Source organism: Tachypleus tridentatus, chromosome 9, assembly GCF_004210375.1.
Source record: "Tachypleus tridentatus isolate NWPU-2018 chromosome 9, ASM421037v1, whole genome shotgun sequence".
Taxonomy (NCBI): Eukaryota; Metazoa; Arthropoda; class Merostomata; order Xiphosura; family Limulidae; genus Tachypleus; species Tachypleus tridentatus.
This window is the reverse complement of record NC_134833.1, coordinates 6,547,313-6,568,285: the sequence shown is the minus strand read 5'-3', so window position 1 is coordinate 6,568,285 and position 20,973 is coordinate 6,547,313. Positions and strand designations below refer to the sequence as shown.

At 38.4% G+C, this 20,973-nt stretch overlaps 1 protein-coding gene across 1 annotated transcript in view; it reads right to left on the bottom strand.

Moving 5' to 3' along the window:
* LOC143224709 (protein HID1-like) overlaps window positions 1–20,973 on the bottom strand; it is a 101,218-nt gene that overhangs the window by 3,778 nt on the left and 76,467 nt on the right. Inside the window, 3 exon segments of the mRNA XM_076452922.1 lie at window positions 27–185; window positions 2,091–2,323; window positions 3,018–3,223. Coding sequence (XP_076309037.1) covers window positions 27–185; window positions 2,091–2,323; window positions 3,018–3,223 — 598 coding nt within the window.

Below are 20,973 nucleotides of genomic sequence, written 5' to 3'. Positions count from 1 at the left end.
AACCGTAAATGTTCAACATTACATACCTTAGATAGATAACACCCCACATGTACGTACGAAACCACATAGTTGTGCCACTGTTAGCTTGGTACTTTCGAATCAGAATTGGATGAGGCACCGGAAGTAACCCCACCAATGTTCCGTGCTGAAGAAACTTCAAAATCTCACTCTCATCTGTCAACCCCCTGTTACAAAATTGAACCACAAACTTCTGAGTTATGTAATCTACAAGTCTACATATCAATATGATAACAAAACAAACTGACTGAGCTGTGATTTACAGTTTGTATTCCTTATACACAACATAATAAATAAAATCTAAGAACTTGAAAATACAGTTTAAGAATGATATTAAAACTATAGATTTTTCACTTTGGTTGAAAAGAAGCTTCAGGTGGATGATTTCATATCATTAGTAGCTATTTAAACAGTTTAAAACTAGAAGAAGCTTCAGATGGATGATTTCACATCATTAGTAGCTATTCAAACAGTTTAAAACCAGAAGAAGCTTCAGATGGATGATTTCACATCATTAGTAGCTATTCAAACAGTTTAAAACCAGAAGAAGCTTCAGATGGATGATTTCATATCATTAGTAGCTATTCAAACAGTTTAAAATCAGAAGAAGCTTCAGATGGATGATTTCATATCATTAGTAGCTATTCAAACAGTTTAAAACTAGAAGAAGCTTCAGATGGATGATTTCATATCATTAGTGGCTATTCAAACAGTTTAAAACCAGAAGAAGCTTCAGATGGATGATTTCACATCATTAGTAGCTATTCAAACAGTTTAAAACCAGAAGAAGCTTCAGATGGATGATTTCACATCATTAGTAGCTATTCAAACAGTTTAAAACCAGAAGAAGCTTCAGATGGATGATTTCACATCATTAGTAGCGATTCAAACAGTTTAAAACCAGAAGAAGCTTCAGATGGATGATTTCATATCATTAGTAGCTATTCAAACAGGTTAAAACCAGAAGAAGCTTCAGATGGATGATTTCATATCATTAGTAGCTATTCAAACAGTTTAAAACCAGAAGAAGCTTCAGATGGATGATTTCATATCATTAGTAGCTATTCAAACAGTTTAAAACTAGAAGAAGCTTCAGATGGATGATTTCATATCATTAGTAGCTATTCAAACAGTTTAAAACTAGAAGAAGCTTCAGATGGATGATTTCATATCATTAGTAGCTATTCAAACAGTTTAAAACTAGAAGAAGCTTCAGATGGATGATTTCATATCATTAGTAGCTATTCAAACAGTTTAAAACCAGAAGAAGCTTCAGATGGATGATTTCATATCATTAGTAGCTATTCAAACAGTTTAAAACTAGAAGAAGCTTCAGATGGATGATTTCATATCATTAGTAGCTATTCAAACAGTTTAAAACTAGAAGAAGCTTCAGATGGATGATTTCATATCATTAGTAGCTATTCAAACAGTTTAAAACTAGAAGAAGCTTCAGATGGATGATTTCATATCATTAGTAGCTATTTAAACAGTTTAAAACTTTATACTATATCAAAAGGTTGTTGCATAAATTAAGCATAAAGCTCCACAATGGACTATCTGTGTTCTGCCCATCACAGGTAGTGAAATCCAGTGTCTAGCACTAAATCCACAAGCATACTGTTGTGCCACTTGAGGGGCATATTAAAAAAGACCAACATCAGTTAAGGAGTTTTCTTCTAACTCTTGCAAGATAGCCAACTTTCCCATGGAAAAGACAAAACCTTTTGGTACAACCTCTAGGACTATCATCTCATAATAAACTCAACAGGTATACTTAGCCTGTTACACATCCTGAGATTAAAATATATGGTACTCTACTGAAAGGTTACAACTGAAAGTAGTTATGTAAATATAATTGAGATACTTATAATTAAAGGTAATTTGCATGTATATAGCTTGCACATTGACGAGGATGATGTGATTGGATGTTGAAATATGTAATGTGTCTACTTTACGACCGTTGACAGGTCTTAGAATAAAGTTTTAACAGTGTATTAAAAATGTCGACTGTTTGAGTATTTTCATATCTGTTACATCTCTCCACAAAAAAAAGATAAATATCATCTTACTTATCTAAACAAATTTTCTCCACTTGGGGGACCAAAACCTGAAGTAGCCTCATGATGGTCTGGAGAGGAAGCTTCTGTTTCCATGACAACACCCAATCAGGACTGGGAACCCACTGTGCATTACTAGCATTTGAAGATACTGAGCTAGGCTGCCTACGGATCTCTGTTTGCGATGACCCAAGGTCTGATCCAGATGATGCGGTAGAGTGACTGGGACTTACAGGAGGGGAAGACTAGAGAGAGAACGTTGCTTCTAACATCACATTAAAATCATTTCTAATATAAAATTAAAGTACTGTAATGAAGCAGACAGCATTGTAATTATTAAGACTTTGTATTAATACTAATCACTTTATGGTAATTCTTAAGTTAATACCTTCTATTAAATTTGAGCAAATTTGACAACAAAATTTAAAAAATATTTTCAAAAAATTATTTTTTCTTCTATTGTAGGAAAGCTAATTGTAATACTTTGAATTAATAAAACATTTTATTTGTGTTTGTCACTAATATTTTACATACTTCACAAGTTTCAACAGGTATTTCAATCAATATTTTAGAAGAATTAAGATCCCATATAACTGAATACATCAGAAATTAGAAAAGGGGTCAAAGTTCAACAAAACATTTGTAGACTTTTCCAGACAACTTTTTACTTTAACATCCACAAAAGCTGTTTTATTTCACAATTTTACTCAATAATTTTATTTAATTATCTCTACCATAAATAACTATTAGCAGTGTTTATATTTAAGTAATTAATCATTTTATTTATTTCTAACGTAACATAGTATAAACTTTATTCAGAGAAGTCAAAAGATAAAGCTTAAACTCAAGGTACGAGCAGCTAACATTCAATGCACGTTAAAAATCATTGTTTTTTTTCTGTTACAGTAAAAATAACAGAATGTGAACATACACACATACCTGTTTGTCACTGGGACAGTCCTCTGCAGGCACCTGGTCACCTTCAGTTTTATCATTAACTGTTGGGCCTTGTTCTTGGCCTTCAGGCTCTGGGCCATAGCTGTCTAAACCAATGGCACCACTGGGTGAGGGTTCAGATGTTGCTGATATGTCACCTTGATTCTGAGGTGGATGAGCATGCTCCCTCTCTGTCATCTTATCGATGCCTGTAAACCACAATACCTGTTTTTACTGACAGCCTATTCATCATCACTCTGTAAACCACAACACCTGTTTTTAAAGACAGCCTATTCATCATCACTCTGTAAACCACAATAACTGTTTTTAAAGACAGCCTATTCATCATCACTCTGTAAACCACAATAACTGTTTTTACAGACAGCCTATTCATCATCACTCTGTAAACCACAATACATGTTTTACAGACAGCCTATTCATCATCACTCTGTAAACCACAATACATGTTTTACAGACAGCCTATTCATCATCACTCTGTAAACCACAATACATGTTTTACAGACAGCCTATTCATCATCACTCTGTAAACCACAATACATGTTTTACAGACAGCCTATTCATCATCACTCTGTAAACCACAATACATGTTTTACAGACAGCCTATTCATCATCACTCTGTAAACCACAATATCTGTTTTACAGACAGCCTATTCATCATCACTCTGTAAACCACAATACCTTTTTTACAGACAGCCTATTCATCATCACTTTGTAAACCACAATATCTGTTTTACAGACAGCCTAATCATCACTCTGTAAACCACAATACCTTTTTACAGACAGCCTATTCATCATCACTCTGCAAACCACAATACCTTTTTTACAGACAGCCTATTCATCATCACTCTATAAACCACAATACCTGTTTCACAGACAGTCTATTCATCATCACTGTAATCACATCAGATCATGTAAACAGTAAATTAAACATTGTCTTCATAACATGGTAAGTTGTACCAAAAGGTTGTTGTAAACTAATATATTATGTAAAAAAAAACTGTTGTTCAGAAATTCTTATTTCACTTTTGGTTTCGATTGACTTCATAGTTTATATTATGAAGAAACTTTGACTTTCTTAAACATCTTCTATCTAGTGACTAGCCTGAACAGCTCTTAACTGGTTTGTACATGTTGACACTGAGTCAAGCTAACCTGAACATTCTTAACTGGTTTGTAAATGTTGACACTGAATAGAACTAACCAGAACAGCTCTTAACCAATTTGTACATGTTGACACTGAGTCAAGCTAACCTGAACAGCTCTTAACCAGTTTGTAAATGTTGACACTGAGTCAAGCTAACCTGAACAGCTCTTAACCAGTTTGTAAATGTTGACACTGAGTCAAGCTAACCTGAACAGCTCTTAACCAGTTTGTAAATGTTGACACTGAGTCAAGCTAACCTGAACAGCTCTTAACCAGTTTGTAAATGTTGACACTGAGTCAAGCTAACCTGAACATTCTTAACTGGTTTATACATGTTGACACTGAGTCAAGCTAACCTGAACAGCTCTTAACCAGTTTGTAAATGTTGACACTGAATCAAGCTAACCTGAACAGCTCTTAACCAGTTTATACATGTTGACACTGAGTCAAGCTAACCTGAACAGCTCTTAACCAGTTTATACATGTTGACACTGAGTCAAGCTAACCTGAACAGCTCTTAACCAGTTTATACATGTTGACACTGAGTCAAGCTAACCTGAACAGCTCTTAACCAGTTTATACATGTTGACACTGAGTCAAGCTAACCTGAACAGCTCTTAACTGGTTTGTACATGTTGACACTGAATCAAGCTAACCTGAACAGCTCTTAACCAGTTTATACATGTTGACACTGAGTCAAGCTAACCTGAACAGCTCTTAACTGGTTTATACATGTTGACACTGAGTCAAGCTAACCTGAACAGCTCTTAACCAATTTATACATGTTGACACTGAGTCAAGCTAACCTGAACAGCTCTTAACTGGTTTATACATGTTGATACTGAGTCAAGCTAACCTGAACAGCTCTTAACCAGTTTATACATGTTGACACTGAGTCAAGCTAACCTGAACAGCTCTTAACTGGTTTGTACATGTTGACACTGAATCAAGCTAACCTGAACAGCTCTTAACTGGTTTGTACATGTTGACACTGAATCAAGCTAACCTGAACAGCTCTTAACCAGTTTATACATGTTGACACTGAGTCAAGCTAACCTGAACAGCTCTTAACTGGTTTGTACATGTTGACACTGAATCAAGCTAACCTGAACAGCTCTTAACTGGTTTGTACATGTTGACACTGAGTCAAGCTAACCTGAACAGCTCTTAACCAGTTTATACATGTTGACACTGAGTCAAGCTAACCTGAACAGCTCTTAACCAGTTTATACATGTTGACACTGAGTCAAGCTAACCTGAACATTCTTAACTGGTTTATACATGTTGACACTGAGTCAAGCTAACCAAAACATTCTCAACTGGTTTATACATGTTGACACTGAGTCAAGCTAACCAAAACATTCTCAACTGGTTTATACATGTTGACACTGAGTCAAGCTAACCAGAACATTCTCAACTGGTTTATACATGTTGACACTGAGTCAAGATAACCTGAACAGCTCTTAACCAGTTTGTACATGTTGACACTGAGTCAAGCTAACCTGAACAGCTCTTAACCAGTTTGTAAATGTTGACAATAAGTCAAGCTAACCTGAACATTCTTAACCAGTTTGTAAATGTTGACACTAAATCAAGCTAACCTGAACAGCTCTTAACTGGTTTGTACATGTTGACACTGAATAAAGCTAACCTGAACAGCTCTTAACCACTTTATACATGTTGACACTGAGTCAAGCTAACCTGAACAGCTCTTAACCAGTTTATACATGTTGACACTGAGTCAAGCTAACCTGAACAGCTCTTAACCAGTTTATACATGTTGACACCGAGTCAAGCTAACCTGAACAGCTCTTAACCAGTTTATACATGTTGACACCGAGTCAAGCTAACCTGAACAGCTCTTAACTGGTTTGTACATGTTGACACTGAATCAAGCTAACCTGAACAGCTCTTAACCAGTTTATACATGCTGACACTGAGTCAAGCTAATCTGAACAGCTCTTAACCAGTTTATACATGTTGACACTGAGTCAAGCTAATCTGAACAGCTCTTAACCAGTTTATACATGTTGACACCGAGTCAAGCTAACCTGAACAGCTCTTAACCAGTTTATACATGTTGACACCGAGTCAAGCTAACCTGAACAGCTCTTAACTGGTTTGTACATGTTGACACTGAATCAAGCTAACCTGAACAGCTCTTAACCAGTTTATACATGTTGACACTGAGTCAAGCTAATCTGAACAGCTCTTAACCAGTTTATACATGTTGACACTGAGTCAAGCTAACCTGAACAGCTCTTAACCAGTTTATACATGTTGACACTGAGTCAAGCTAACCTGAACAGCTCTTAACCAGTTTATACATGTTGACACTGAGTCAAGCTAACCTGAACAGCTCTTAACCAGTTTATACATGTTGACACTGAGTCAAGCTAACCAGAACAGTGTCAACATTTATACATGTTGACACTGAGTCAAGCTAACCTGAACAGCTCTTAACCAGTTTGTAAATGTTGACACTGAGTCAAGCTAACCTGAACATTCTTAACCAGTTTATACATGTTGACACTGAGTCAAGCTAACCTGAACAGCTCTTAACCAGTTTATACATGTTGACACTGAGTCAAGCTAACCTGAACAGCTCTTAACCAGTTTGTAAATGTTGACACTGAATCAAGCTAACCTGAACAGCTCTTAACCAGTTTGTAAATGTTGACACTGAATCAAGCTAACCTGAACAGCTCTTAACCAGTTTATACATGTTGACACTGAGTCAAGCTAACCTGAACAGCTCTTAACCAGTTTATACATGTTGACACTGAGTCAAGCTAACCTGAACAGCTCTTAACCAGTTTATACATGTTGACACTGAGTCAAGCTAACCTGAACAGCTCTTAACCAGTTTATACATGTTGACACTGAGTCAAGCAAACCTGAACAGCTCTTAACTGGTTTGTACATGTTGACACTGAGTCAAGCTAACCTGAACAGCTCTTAACCAGTTTGTAAATGTTGACAATAAGTCAAGCTAACCTGAACATTCTTAACCAGTTTGTAAATGTTGACACTGAGTCAAGCTAACCTGAACAGCTCTTAACTGGTTTGTACATGTTGACACTGAATAAAGCTAACCTGAACAGCTCTTAACCAGTTTATACATGTTGACACTGAGTCAAGCTAACCTGAACAGCTCTTAACCAGTTTATACATGTTGACACTGAGTCAAGCTAACCTGAACAGCTCTTAACCAGTTTATACATGTTGACACCGAGTCAAGCTAACCTGAACAGCTCTTAACCAGTTTATACATGTTGACACCGAGTCAAGCTAACCTGAACAGCTCTTAACTGGTTTGTACATGTTGACACGGAATCAAGCTAACCTGAACAGCTCTTAACCAGTTTATACATGCTGACACTGAGTCAAGCTAATCTGAACAGCTCTTAACCAGTTTATACATGTTGACACTGAGTCAAGCTAATCTGAACAGCTCTTAACCAGTTTATACATGTTGACACCGAATCAAGCTAACCTGAACAGCTCTTAACCAGTTTGTACATGTTGACACCGAGTCAAGCTAACCTGAACAGCTCTTAACCAGTTTGTACATGTTGACACCGAGTCAAGCTAACCTGAACAGCTCTTAACTGGTTTGTACATGTTGACACTGAGTCAAGCTAATCTGAACAGCTCTTAACCAGTTTATACATGTTGACACTGAGTCAAGCTAACCTGAACAGCTCTTAACCAGTTTATACATGTTGACACTGAGTCAAGCTAACCTGAACAGTTCTTAACCAGTTTATACATGTTGACACTGAGTCAAGCTAACCTGAACATTCTTAACTGGTTTATACATGTTGACACTGAGTCAAGCTAACCAAAACATTCTCAACTGGTTTATACATGTTGACACTGAGTCAAGCTAACCTGAACAGCTCTTAACCAGTTTGTACATGTTGACACTGAATCAAGCTAACCTGAACAACTCTTAACTGGTTTGTACATGTTGACACTGAATCAAGCTAACCTGAACAGCTCTTAACCAGTTTATACATGTTGACACCGAGTCAAGCTAACCTGAACAGCTCTTAACCAGTTTATACATGTTGACACCGAGTCAAGCTAACCTGAACAGCTCTTAACCAGTTTATACATGTTGACACCGAGCCAAGCTAACCTGAACAGCTCTTAACTGGTTTGTACATGTTGACACTGAATCAAGCTAACCTGAACAGCTCTTAACTGGTTTGTACATGTTGACACTGAGTCAAGCTAATCTGAACAGCTCTCAATCAGTTTATACATGTTGACACCGAGTCAAGCTAACCTGAACAGCTCTTAACCAGTTTATACATGTTGACACTGAGTCAAGCTAACCTGAACAGCTCTTAACTGGTTTGTACATGTTGACACTGAATCAAGCTAACCTGAACAGCTCTTAACCTGTTTATACATGTTGACACTGAGTCAAGCTAATCTGAACAGCTCTTAACCAGTTTATACATGTTGACACCGAGTCAAGCTAACCTGAACAGCTCTTAACTGGTTTGTACATGTTGACACTGAATCAAGCTAACCTGAACAGCTCTTAACCAGTTTATACATGTTGACACTGAGTCAAGCTAACCTGAACAGCTCTTAACCGGTTTATACATGTTGACACTGAGTCAAGCTAACCTGAACAGCTCTTAACCAGTTTATACATGTTGACACTGAATCAAGCTAACCTGAACAGCTCTTAACCAGTTTATACATGTTGACACCGAGTCAAGCTAACCTGAACAGCTCTTAACTGGTTTGTACATGTTGACACTGAATCAAGCTAACCTGAACAGCTCTTAACCAGTTTATACATGTTGACACTGAGTCAAGCTAATCTGAACAGCTCTTAACCAGTTTATACATGTTGACACTGAGTCAAGCTAACCTGAACAGCTCTTAACTGGTTTATACATGTTGACACTGAGTGAAGCTAACCTGAACAGCTCTTAACCAGTTTATACATGTTGACACTGAGTCACGCTAACCTGAACAGCTCTTAACCAGTTTATACATGTTGACACTGAGTCAAGCTAATCTGAACAGCTCTTAACCAGTTTATACATGTTGACACTGAGTCAAGCTAACCTGAACAGCTCTTAACTGGTTTATACATGTTGACACTGAGTCAAGCTAACCTGAACAGCTCTTAACCAGTTTATACATGTTGACACTGAGTCAAGCTAACCTGAACAGCTCTTAACCAGTTTATACATGTTGACACTGAGTCAAGCTAACCTGAACAGCTCTTAACCAGTTTATACATGTTGACACTGAGTCAAGCTAACCAGAAAAGTGTCAACATTTATACATGTTGACACTGAGTCAAGCTAACCTGAACAGCTCTTAACCAGTTTGTAAATGTTGACACTGAGTCAAGCTAACCTGAACATTCTTAACCAGTTTATACATGTTGACACTGAGTCAAGCTAACCTGAACAGCTCTTAACCAGTTTATACATGTTGACACTGAGTCAAGCTAACCTGAACAGCTCTTAACCAGTTTGTAAATGTTGACACTGAATCAAGCTAACCTGAACAGCTCTTAACCAGTTTATACATGTTGACACTGAGTCAAGCTAACCTGAACAGCTCTTAACCAGTTTATACATGTTGACACTGAGTCAAGCTAACCTGAACAGCTCTTAACCAGTTTATACATGTTGACACTGAGTCAAGCTAACCTGAACAGCTCTTAACCAGTTTATACATGTTGACACTGAGTCAAGCTAACCTGAACAGCTCTTAACCAGTTTATACATGTTGACACTGAGTCAAGCTAACCTGAACAGCTCTTAACCAGTTTATACATGCTGACACTGAGTCAAGCTAACCTGAACAGCTCTTAACTGGTTTGTACATGTTGACACTGAATCAAGCTAACCTGAACAGCTCTTAACCAGTCTATACATGTTGACACTGAGTCAAGCTAACCTGAACAGCTCTTAACCAGTTTATACATGTTGACACTGAGTCAAGCTAACCTGAACAGCTCTTAACTGGTTTATACATGTTGACACTGAGTCAAGCTAACCTGAACAGCTCTTAACCAGTTTATACATGTTGACACTGAGTCAAGCTAACCTGAACAGCTCTTAACTGGTTTATACATGTTGATACTGAGTCAAGCTAACCTGAACAGCTCTTAACCAGTTTATACATGTTGACACTGAGTCAAGCTAACCTGAACAGCTCTTAACTGGTTTGTACATGTTGACACTGAATCAAGCTAACCTGAACAGCTCTTAACTGGTTTGTACATGTTGACACTGAATCAAGCTAACCTGAACAGCTCTTAACCAGTTTATACATGTTGACACTGAGTCAAGCTAACCTGAACAGCTCTTAACTGGTTTGTACATGTTGACACTGAATCAAGCTAACCTGAACAGCTCTTAACTGGTTTGTACATGTTGACACTGAGTCAAGCTAACCTGAAAAGCTCTTAACCAGTTTATACATGTTGACACTGAGTCAAGCTAACCTGAACAGCTCTTAACCAGTTTATACATGTTGACACTGAGTCAAGCTAACCTGAACATTCTTAACTGGTTTATACATGTTGACACTGAGTCAAGCTAACCAAAACATTCTCAACTGGTTTATACATGTTGACACTGAGTCAAGCTAACCAGAACATTCTCAACTGGTTTATACATGTTGACACTGAGTCAAGATAACCTGAACAGCTCTTAACCAGTTTGTACATGTTGACACTGAGCCAAGCTAACCTGAACAGCTCTTAACCAGTTTGTAAATGTTGACAATAAGTCAAGCTAACCTGAACATTCTTAACCAGTTTGTACATGTTGACAATGAGTCAAGCTAACCTGAAAAGCTCTTAACCAGTTTGTAAATGTTGACAATAAGTCAAGCTAACCTGAACATTCTTAACCAGTTTGTAAATGTTGACACTGAGTCAAGCTAACCTGAACAGCTCTTAACCAGTTTGTACATGTTGACACTGAATCAAGCTAACCTGAACAGCTCTTAACTGGTTTGTACATGTTGACACTGAATCAAGCTAACCTGAACAGCTCTTAACCAGTTTGTACATGTTGACACTGAATCAAGCTAACCTGAACAGCTCTTAACCAGTTTATACATGTTGACACCGAGTCAAGCTAACCTGAACAGCTCTTAACCAGTTTATACATGTTGACACCGAGTCAAGCTAACCTGAACAGCTCTTAACCAGTTTATACATGTTGACACCGAGTCAAGCTAACCTGAACAGCTCTTAACCAGTTTATACATGTTGACACCGAGTCAAGCTAACCTGAACAACTCTTAACCAGTTTATACATGTTGACACCGAGTCAAGCTAACCTGAACAGCTCTTAACTGGTTTGTACATGTTGACACTGAATCAAGCTAACCTGAACAGCTCTTAACCAGTTTATACATGTTGACACTGAGTCAAGCTAATCTGAACAGCTCTCAATCAGTTTATACATGTTGACACCGAGTCAAGCTAACCTGAACAGCTCTTAACCAGTTTATACATGTTGACACCGAGTCAAGCTAACCTGAACAGCTCTTAACCAGTTTATACATGTTGACACCGAGTCAAGCTAACCTGAACAGCTCTTAACTGGTTTGTACATGTTGACACTGAATCAAGCTAACCTGAACAGCTCTTAACTGGTTTGTACATGTTGACACTGAATCAAGCTAACCTGAACAGCTCTTAACCTGTTTATACATGTTGACACCGAGTCAAGCTAATCTGAAAAGCTCTTAACCAGTTTATACATGTTGACACCGAGTCAAGCTAACCTGAACAGCTCTTAACTGGTTTGTACATGTTGACACTGAATCAAGCTAACCTGAACAGCTCTTAACCAGTTTATACATGTTGACACTGAGTCAAGCTAACCTGAACAGCTCTTAACCGGTTTATACATGTTGACACTGAGTCAAGCTAACCTGAACAGCTCTTAACCAGTTTATACATGTTGACACTGAGTCAAGCTAATCTGAACAGCTCTTAACCAGTTTATACATGTTGACACCGAGTCAAGCTAACCTGAACAGCTCTTAACTGGTTTGTACATGTTGACACTGAATCAAGCTAACCTGAACAGCTCTTAACCAGTTTATACATGTTGACACTGAGTCAAGCTAATCTGAACAGCTCTTAACCAGTTTATACATGTTGACACTGAGTCAAGCTAACCTGAACAGCTCTTAACCAGTTTATACATGTTGACACTGAGTCAAGCTAACCTGAACAGCTCTTAACCAGTTTATACATGTTGACACTGAGTCAAGCTAATCTGAACAGCTCTTAACCAGTTTATACATGTTGACACTGAGTCAAGCTAACCTGAACAGCTCTTAACTGGTTTATACATGTTGACACTGAGTCAAGCTAACCTGAACAGCTCTTAACCAGTTTATACATGTTGACACTGAGTCAAGCTAACCTGAACAGCTCTTAACCAGTTTATACATGTTGACACTGAGTCAAGCTAACCTGAACAGCTCTTAACCAGTTTATACATGTTGACACTGAGTCAAGCTAACCTGAACAGCTCTTAACCAGTTTATACATGTTGACACTGAGTCAAGCTAACCTGAACAGCTCTTAACCAGTTTATACATGTTGACACTGAGTCAAGCTAACCTGAACAGCTCTTAACTGGTTTATACATGTTGACACTGAATCAAGCTAACCTGAACAGCTCTTAACCAGTTTATACATGTTGACACTGAGTCAAGCTAACCTGAACAGCTCTTAACCAGTTTATACATGTTGACACTGAGTCAAGCTAACCTGAACAGCTCTTAACCAGTTTATACATGTTGACACTGAGTCAAGCTAACCTGAACAGCTCTTAACCAGTTTATACATGTTGACACTGAGTCAAGCTAACCTGAACAGCTCTTAACCAGTTTATACATGTTGACACTGAGTCAAGCTAACCTGAACAGCTCTTAACTGGTTTATACATGTTGATACTGAGTCAAGCTAACCTGAACAGCTCTTAACCAGTTTATACATGTTGACACTGAGTCAAGCTAACCTGAACAGCTCTTAACCAGTTTATACATGTTGACACTGAGTCAAGCTAACCTGAACAGCTCTTAACTGGTTTGTACATGTTGACACTGAATCAAGCTAACCTGAACAGCTCTTAACCAGTTTATACATGTTGACACTGAGTCAAGCTAACCTGAACAGCTCTTAACTGGTTTATACATGTTGACACTGAGTCAAGCTAACCTGAACAGCTCTTAACCAGTTTATACATGTTGACACTGAGTCAAGCTAACCTGAACAGCTCTTAACCAGTTTATACATGTTGACACTGAGTCAAGCTAACCTGAACAGCTCTTAACTGGTTTGTACATGTTGACACTGAATCAAGCTAACCTGAACAGCTCTTAACCAGTTTATACATGTTGACACTGAGTCAAGCTAACCTGAACAGCTCTTAACTGGTTTGTACATGTTGACACTGAATCAAGCTAACCTGAACAGCTCTTAACTGGTTTGTACATGTTGACACTGAGTCAAGCTAACCTGAACAGCTCTTAACCAGTTTATACATGTTGACACTGAGTCAAGCTAACCTGAACAGCTCTTAACTGGTTTATACATGTTGACACTGAGTCAAGCTAACCTGAACAGCTCTTAACCAGTTTATACATGTTGACACTGAGTCAAGCTAACCTGAACAGCTCTTAACCAGTTTATACATGTTGACACTGAGTCAAGCTAACCTGAACAGCTCTTAACCAGTTTATACATGTTGACACTGAGTCAAGCTAACCTGAACAGCTCTTAACCAGTTTATACATGTTGACACTGAGTCAAGCTAACCTGAACAGCTCTTAACCAGTTTATACATGTTGACACTGAGTCAAGCTAACCTGAACAGCTCTTAACCAGTTTATACATGTTGACACTGAGTCAAGCTAACCAGAAAAGTGTCAACGTTTATACATGTTGACACTGAGTCAAGCTAACCAGAAAAGTGTCAACATTTATACATGTTGACACTGAGTCAAGCTAACCTGAACAGCTCTTAACCAGTTTGTAAATGTTGACACTGAGTCAAGCTAACCTGAACATTCTTAACCAGTTTATACATGTTGACACTGAGTCAAGCTAACCTGAACAGCTCTTAACCAGTTTATACATGTTGACACTGAGTCAAGCTAACCTGAACAGCTCTTAACCAGTTTGTAAATGTTGACACTGAATCAAGCTAGCCTGAACAGCTCTTAACCAGTTTATACATGTTGACACTGAGTCAAGCTAACCTGAACAGCTCTTAACCAGTTTATACATGTTGACACTGAGTCAAGCTAACCTGAACAGCTCTTAACCAGTTTATACATGTTGACACTGAGTCAAGCTAACCTGAACAGCTCTTAACCAGTTTATACATGTTGACACTGAGTCAAGCTAACCTGAAAAGCTCTTAACTGGTTTGTACATGTTGACACTGAATCAAGCTAACCTGAACAGCTCTTAACCAGTTTATACATGTTGACACTGAGTCAAGCTAACCTGAACAGCTCTTAACCAGTTTATACATGTTGACACTGAGTCAAGCTAACCTGAACAGCTCTTAACTGGTTTATACATGTTGACACTGAGTCAAGCTAACCTGAACAGCTCTTAACCAGTTTATACATGTTGACACTGAGTCAAGCTAACCTGAACAGCTCTTAACTGGTTTATACATGTTGATACTGAGTCAAGCTAACCTGAACAGCTCTTAACCAGTTTATACATGTTGACACTGAGTCAAGCTAACCTGAACAGCTCTTAACTGGTTTGTACATGTTGACACTGAATCAAGCTAACCTGAACAGCTCTTAACTGGTTTGTACATGTTGACACTGAATCAAGCTAACCTGAACAGCTCTTAACCAGTTTATACATGTTGACACTGAGTCAAGCTAACCTGAACAGCTCTTAACTGGTTTGTACATGTTGACACTGAATCAAGCTAACCTGAACAGCTCTTAACTGGTTTGTACATGTTGACACTGAGTCAAGCTAACCTGAACAGCTCTTAACCAGTTTATACATGTTGACACTGAGTCAAGCTAACCTGAACAGCTCTTAACCAGTTTATACATGTTGACACTGAGTCAAGCTAACCTGAACAGCTCTTAACTGGTTTATACATGTTGATACTGAGTCAAGCTAACCAAAACATTCTCAATTGGTTTATACATGTTGACACTGAGTCAAGCTAACCTGAACAGCTCTTAACCAGTTTATACATGTTGACACTGAGTCAAGCTAACCTGAACAGCTCTTAACTGGTTTGTACATGTTGACACTGAATCAAGCTAACCTGAACAGCTCTTAACTGGTTTGTACATGTTGACACTGAATCAAGCTAACCTGAACAGCTCTTAACCAGTTTGTACATGTTGACACTGAGTCAAGCTAACCTGAACAGCTCTTAACTGGTTTGTACATGTTGACACTGAATCAAGCTAACCTGAACAGCTCTTAACTGGTTTGTACATGTTGACACTGAGTCAAGCTAACCTGAACAGCTCTTAACCAGTTTATACATGTTGACACTGAGTCAAGCTAACCTGAACAGCTCTTAACCAGTTTATACATGTTGACACTGAGTCAAGCTAACCTGAACATTCTTAACTGGTTTATACATGTTGACACTGAGTCAAGCTAACCAAAACATTCTCAATTGGTTTATACATGTTGACACTGAGTCAAGCTAACCAGAACATTCTCAACTGGTTTATACATGTTGACACTGAGTCAAGATAACCTGAACAGCTCTTAACCAGTTTGTACATGTTGACACTGAGTCAAGCTAACCTGAACAGCTCTTAACCAGTTTGTAAATGTTGACAATAAGTCAAGCTAACCTGAACATTCTTAACCAGTTTGTAAATGTTGACACTGAGTCAAGCTAACCTGAACAGCTCTTAACTGGTTTGTACATGTTGACACTGAATAAAGCTAACCTGAACAGCTCTTAACCAGTTTATACATGTTGACACTGAATCAAGCTAACCTGAACAGCTCTTAACCAGTTTATACATGTTGACACCGAGTCAAGCTAACCTGAACAGCTCTTAACCAGTTTATACATGTTGACACCGAGTCAAGCTAATCTGAACAGCTCTTAACCAGTTTATACATGTTGACACTGAGTCAAGCTAACCTGAACAGCTCTTAACTGGTTTATACATGTTGACACTGAGTCAAGCTAACCTGAACAGCTCTTAACTGGTTTATACATGTTGACACTGAGTCAAGCTAACCTGAACAGCTCTTAACCAGTTTATACATGTTGACACTGAGTCAAGCTAACCTGAACAGCTCTTAACCAGTTTATACATGTTGACACTGAGTCAAGCTAACCTGAACAGCTCTTAACCAGTTTATACATGTTGACACTGAGTCAAGCTAACCAGAAAAGTGTCAACGTTTATACATGTTGACACTGAGTCAAGCTAACCAGAAAAGTGTCAACATTTATACATGTTGACACTGAGTCAAGCTAACCTGAACAGCTCTTAACCAGTTTGTAAATGTTGACACTGAGTCAAGCTAACCTGAACATTCTTAACCAGTTTATACATGTTGACACTGAGTCAAGCTAACCTGAACAGCTCTTAACCAGTTTGTAAATGTTGACACTGAATCAAGCTAGCCTGAACAGCTCTTAACCAGTTTGTAAATGTTGACACTGAATCAAGCTAGCCTGAACAGCTCTTAACCAGTTTATACATGTTGACACTGAGTCAAGCTAACCTGAACAGCTCTTAACCAGTTTATACATGTTGACACTGAGTCAAGCTAACCTGAACAGCTCTTAACCAGTTTATACATGTTGACACTGAGTCAAGCTAACCTGAACAGCTCTTAACCAGTTTATACATGTTGACACTGAGTCAAGCTAACCTGAAAAGCTCTTAACTGGTTTGTACATGTTGACACTGAATCAAGCTAACCTGAACAGCTCTTAACCAGTTTATACATGTTGACACTGAGTCAAGCTAACCTGAACAGCTCTTAACCAGTTTATACATGTTGACACTGAGTCAAGCTAACCTGAACAGCTCTTAACCAGTTTATACATGTTGACACTGAGTCAAGCTAACCTGAACAGCTCTTAACCAGTTTATACATGTTGACACTGAGTCAAGCTAACCTGAACAGCTCTTAACTGGTTTATACATGTTGACACTGAGTCAAGCTAACCTGAACAGCTCTTAACCAGTTTATACATGTTGACACTGAGTCAAGCTAACCTGAACAGCTCTTAACTGGTTTATACATGTTGATACTGAGTCAAGCTAACCTGAACAGCTTTTAACCAGTTTATACATGTTGACACTGAGTCAAGCTAACCTGAACAGCTCTTAACTGGTTTGTACATGTTGACACTGAATCAAGCTAACCTGAACAGCTCTTAACTGGTTTGTACATGTTGACACTGAATCAAGCTAACCTGAACAGCTCTTAACCAGTTTATACATGTTGACACTGAGTCAAGCTAACCTGAACAGCTCTTAACTGGTTTGTACATGTTGACACTGAATCAAGCTAACCTGAACAGCTCTTAACTGGTTTGTACATGTTGACACTGAGTCAAGCTAACCTGAACAGCTCTTAACCAGTTTATACATGTTGACACTGAGTCAAGCTAACCTGAACAGCTCTTAACTGGTTTGTACATGTTGACACTGAATCAAGCTAACCTGAACAGCTCTTAACTGGTTTGTACATGTTGACACTGAATCAAGCTAACCTGAACAGCTCTTAACCAGTTTGTACATGTTGACACTGAGTCAAGCTAACCTGAACAGCTCTTAACTGGTTTGTACATGTTGACACTGAATCAAGCTAACCTGAACAGCTCTTAACTGGTTTGTACATGTTGACACTGAGTCAAGCTAACCTGAACAGCTCTTAACCAGTTTATACATGTTGACACTGAGTCAAGCTAACCTGAACAGCTCTTAACCAGTTTATACATGTTGACACTGAGTCAAGCTAACCTGAACATTCTTAACTGGTTTATACATGTTGACACTGAGTCAAGCTAACCAAAACATTCTCAATTGGTTTATACATGTTGACACTGAGTCAAGCTAACCAGAACATTCTCAACTGGTTTATACATGTTGACACTGAGTCAAGATAACCTGAACAGCTCTTAACCAGTTTGTACATGTTGACACTGAGTCAAGCTAACCTGAACAGCTCTTAACCAGTTTGTAAATGTTGACAATAAGTCAAGCTAACCTGAACATTCTTAACCAGTTTGTAAATGTTGACACTGAGTCAAGCTAACCTGAACAGCTCTTAACTGGTTTGTACATGTTGACACTGAATAAAGCTAACCTGAACAGCTCTTAACCAGTTTATACATGTTGACACTGAATCAAGCTAACCTGAACAGCTCTTAACCAGTTTATACATGTTGACACCGAGTCAAGCTAACCTGAACAGCTCTTAACCAGTTTATACATGTTGACACCGAGTCAAGCTAATCTGAACAGCTCTTAACCAGTTTATACATGTTGACACTGAGTCAAGCTAACCTGAACAGCTCTTAACTGGTTTATACATGTTGACACTGAGTCAAGCTAACCTGAACAGCTCTTAACTGGTTTATACATGTTGACACTGAGTCAAGCTAACCTGAACAGCTCTTAACCAGTTTATACATGTTGACACTGAGTCAAGCTAACCTGAACAGCTCTTAACCAGTTTATACATGTTGACACTGAGTCAAGCTAACCTGAACAGCTCTTAACCAGTTTATACATGTTGACACTGAGTCAAGCTAACCAGAAAAGTGTCAACGTTTATACATGTTGACACTGAGTCAAGCTAACCAGAAAAGTGTCAACATTTATACATGTTGACACTGAGTCAAGCTAACCTGAACAGCTCTTAACCAGTTTGTAAATGTTGACACTGAGTCAAGCTAACCTGAACATTCTTAACCAGTTTATACATGTTGACACTGAGTCAAGCTAACCTGAACAGCTCTTAACCAGTTTGTAAATGTTGACACTGAATCAAGCTAGCCTGAACAGCTCTTAACCAGTTTGTAAATGTTGACACTGAATCAAGCTAGCCTGAACAGCTCTTAACCAGTTTATACATGTTGACACTGAGTCAAGCTAACCTGAACAGCTCTTAACCAGTTTATACATGTTGACACTGAGTCAAGCTAACCTGAACAGCTCTTAACCAGTTTATACATGTTGACACTGAGTCAAGCTAACCTGAACAGCTCTTAACCAGTTTATACATGTTGACACTGAGTCAAGCTAACCTGAAAAGCTCTTAACTGGTTTGTACATGTTGACACTGAATCAAGCTAACCTGAACAGCTCTTAACCAGTTTATACATGTTGACACTGAGTCAAGCTAACCTGAACAGCTCTTAACCAGTTTATACATGTTGACACTGAGTCAAGCTAACCTGAACAGCTCTTAACCAGTTTATACATGTTGACACTGAGTCAAGCTAACCTGAACAGCTCTTAACCAGTTTATACATGTTGACACTGAGTCAAGCTAACCTGAACAGCTCTTAACTGGTTTATACATGTTGACACTGAGTCAAGCTAACCTGAACAGCTCTTAACCAGTTTATACATGTTGACACTGAGTCAAGCTAACCTGAACAGCTCTTAACTGGTTTATACATGTTGATACTGAGTCAAGCTAACCTGAACAGCTTTTAACCAGTTTATACATGTTGACACTGAGTCAAGCTAACCTGAACAGCTCTTAACTGGTTTGTACATGTTGACACTGAATCAAGCTAACCTGAACAGCTCTTAACTGGTTTGTACATGTTGACACTGAATCAAGCTAACCTGAACAGCTCTTAACCAGTTTATACATGTTGACACTGAGTCAAGCTAACCTGAACAGCTCTTAACTGGTTTGTACATGTTGACACTGAATCAAGCTAACCTGAACAGCTCTTAACTGGTTTGTACATGTTGACACTGAGTCAAGCTAACCTGAACAGCTCTTAACCAGTTTATACATGTTGACACTGAGTCAAGCTAACCTGAACAGCTCTTAACCAGTTTATACATGTTGACACTGAGTCAAGCTAACCTGAACATTCTTAACTGGTTTATACATGTTGACACTGAGTCAAGCTAACCAAAACATTCTCAATTGGTTTATACATGTTGACACTGAGTCAAGCTAACCAGAACATTCTCAACTGGTTTATACATGTTGACACTGAGTCAAGATAACCTGAACAGCTCTTAACCAGTTTGTACATGTTGACACTGAGTCAAGCTAACCTGAACAGCTCTTAACCAGTTTGTAAATGTTGACAATAAGTCAAGCTAACCTGAACATTCTTAACCAGTTTGTAAATGTTGACACTGAGTCAAGCTAACCTGAACAGCTCTTAACTGGTTTGTACATGTTGACACTGAATAAAGCTAACCTGAACAGCTCTTAACCAGTTTATACATGTTGACACTGAATCAAGCTAACCTGAACAGCTCTTAACCAGTTTATACATGTTGACACCGAGTCAAGCTAACCTGAACAGCTCTTAACCAGTTTATACATGTTGACACCGAGTCAAGCTAACCTGAACAGCTCTTAACCAGTTTATACATGTTGACACCGAGTCAAGCTAACCTGAACAGCTCTTAACTGGTTTGTACATGCTGACACTGAGTCAAGCTAATCTGAACAGCTCTTAACCAGTTTATACATGTTGACACGGAGTGAAGCTAATCTGAACAGCTCTTAACCAGTTTATACATGTTGACACCGAGTCA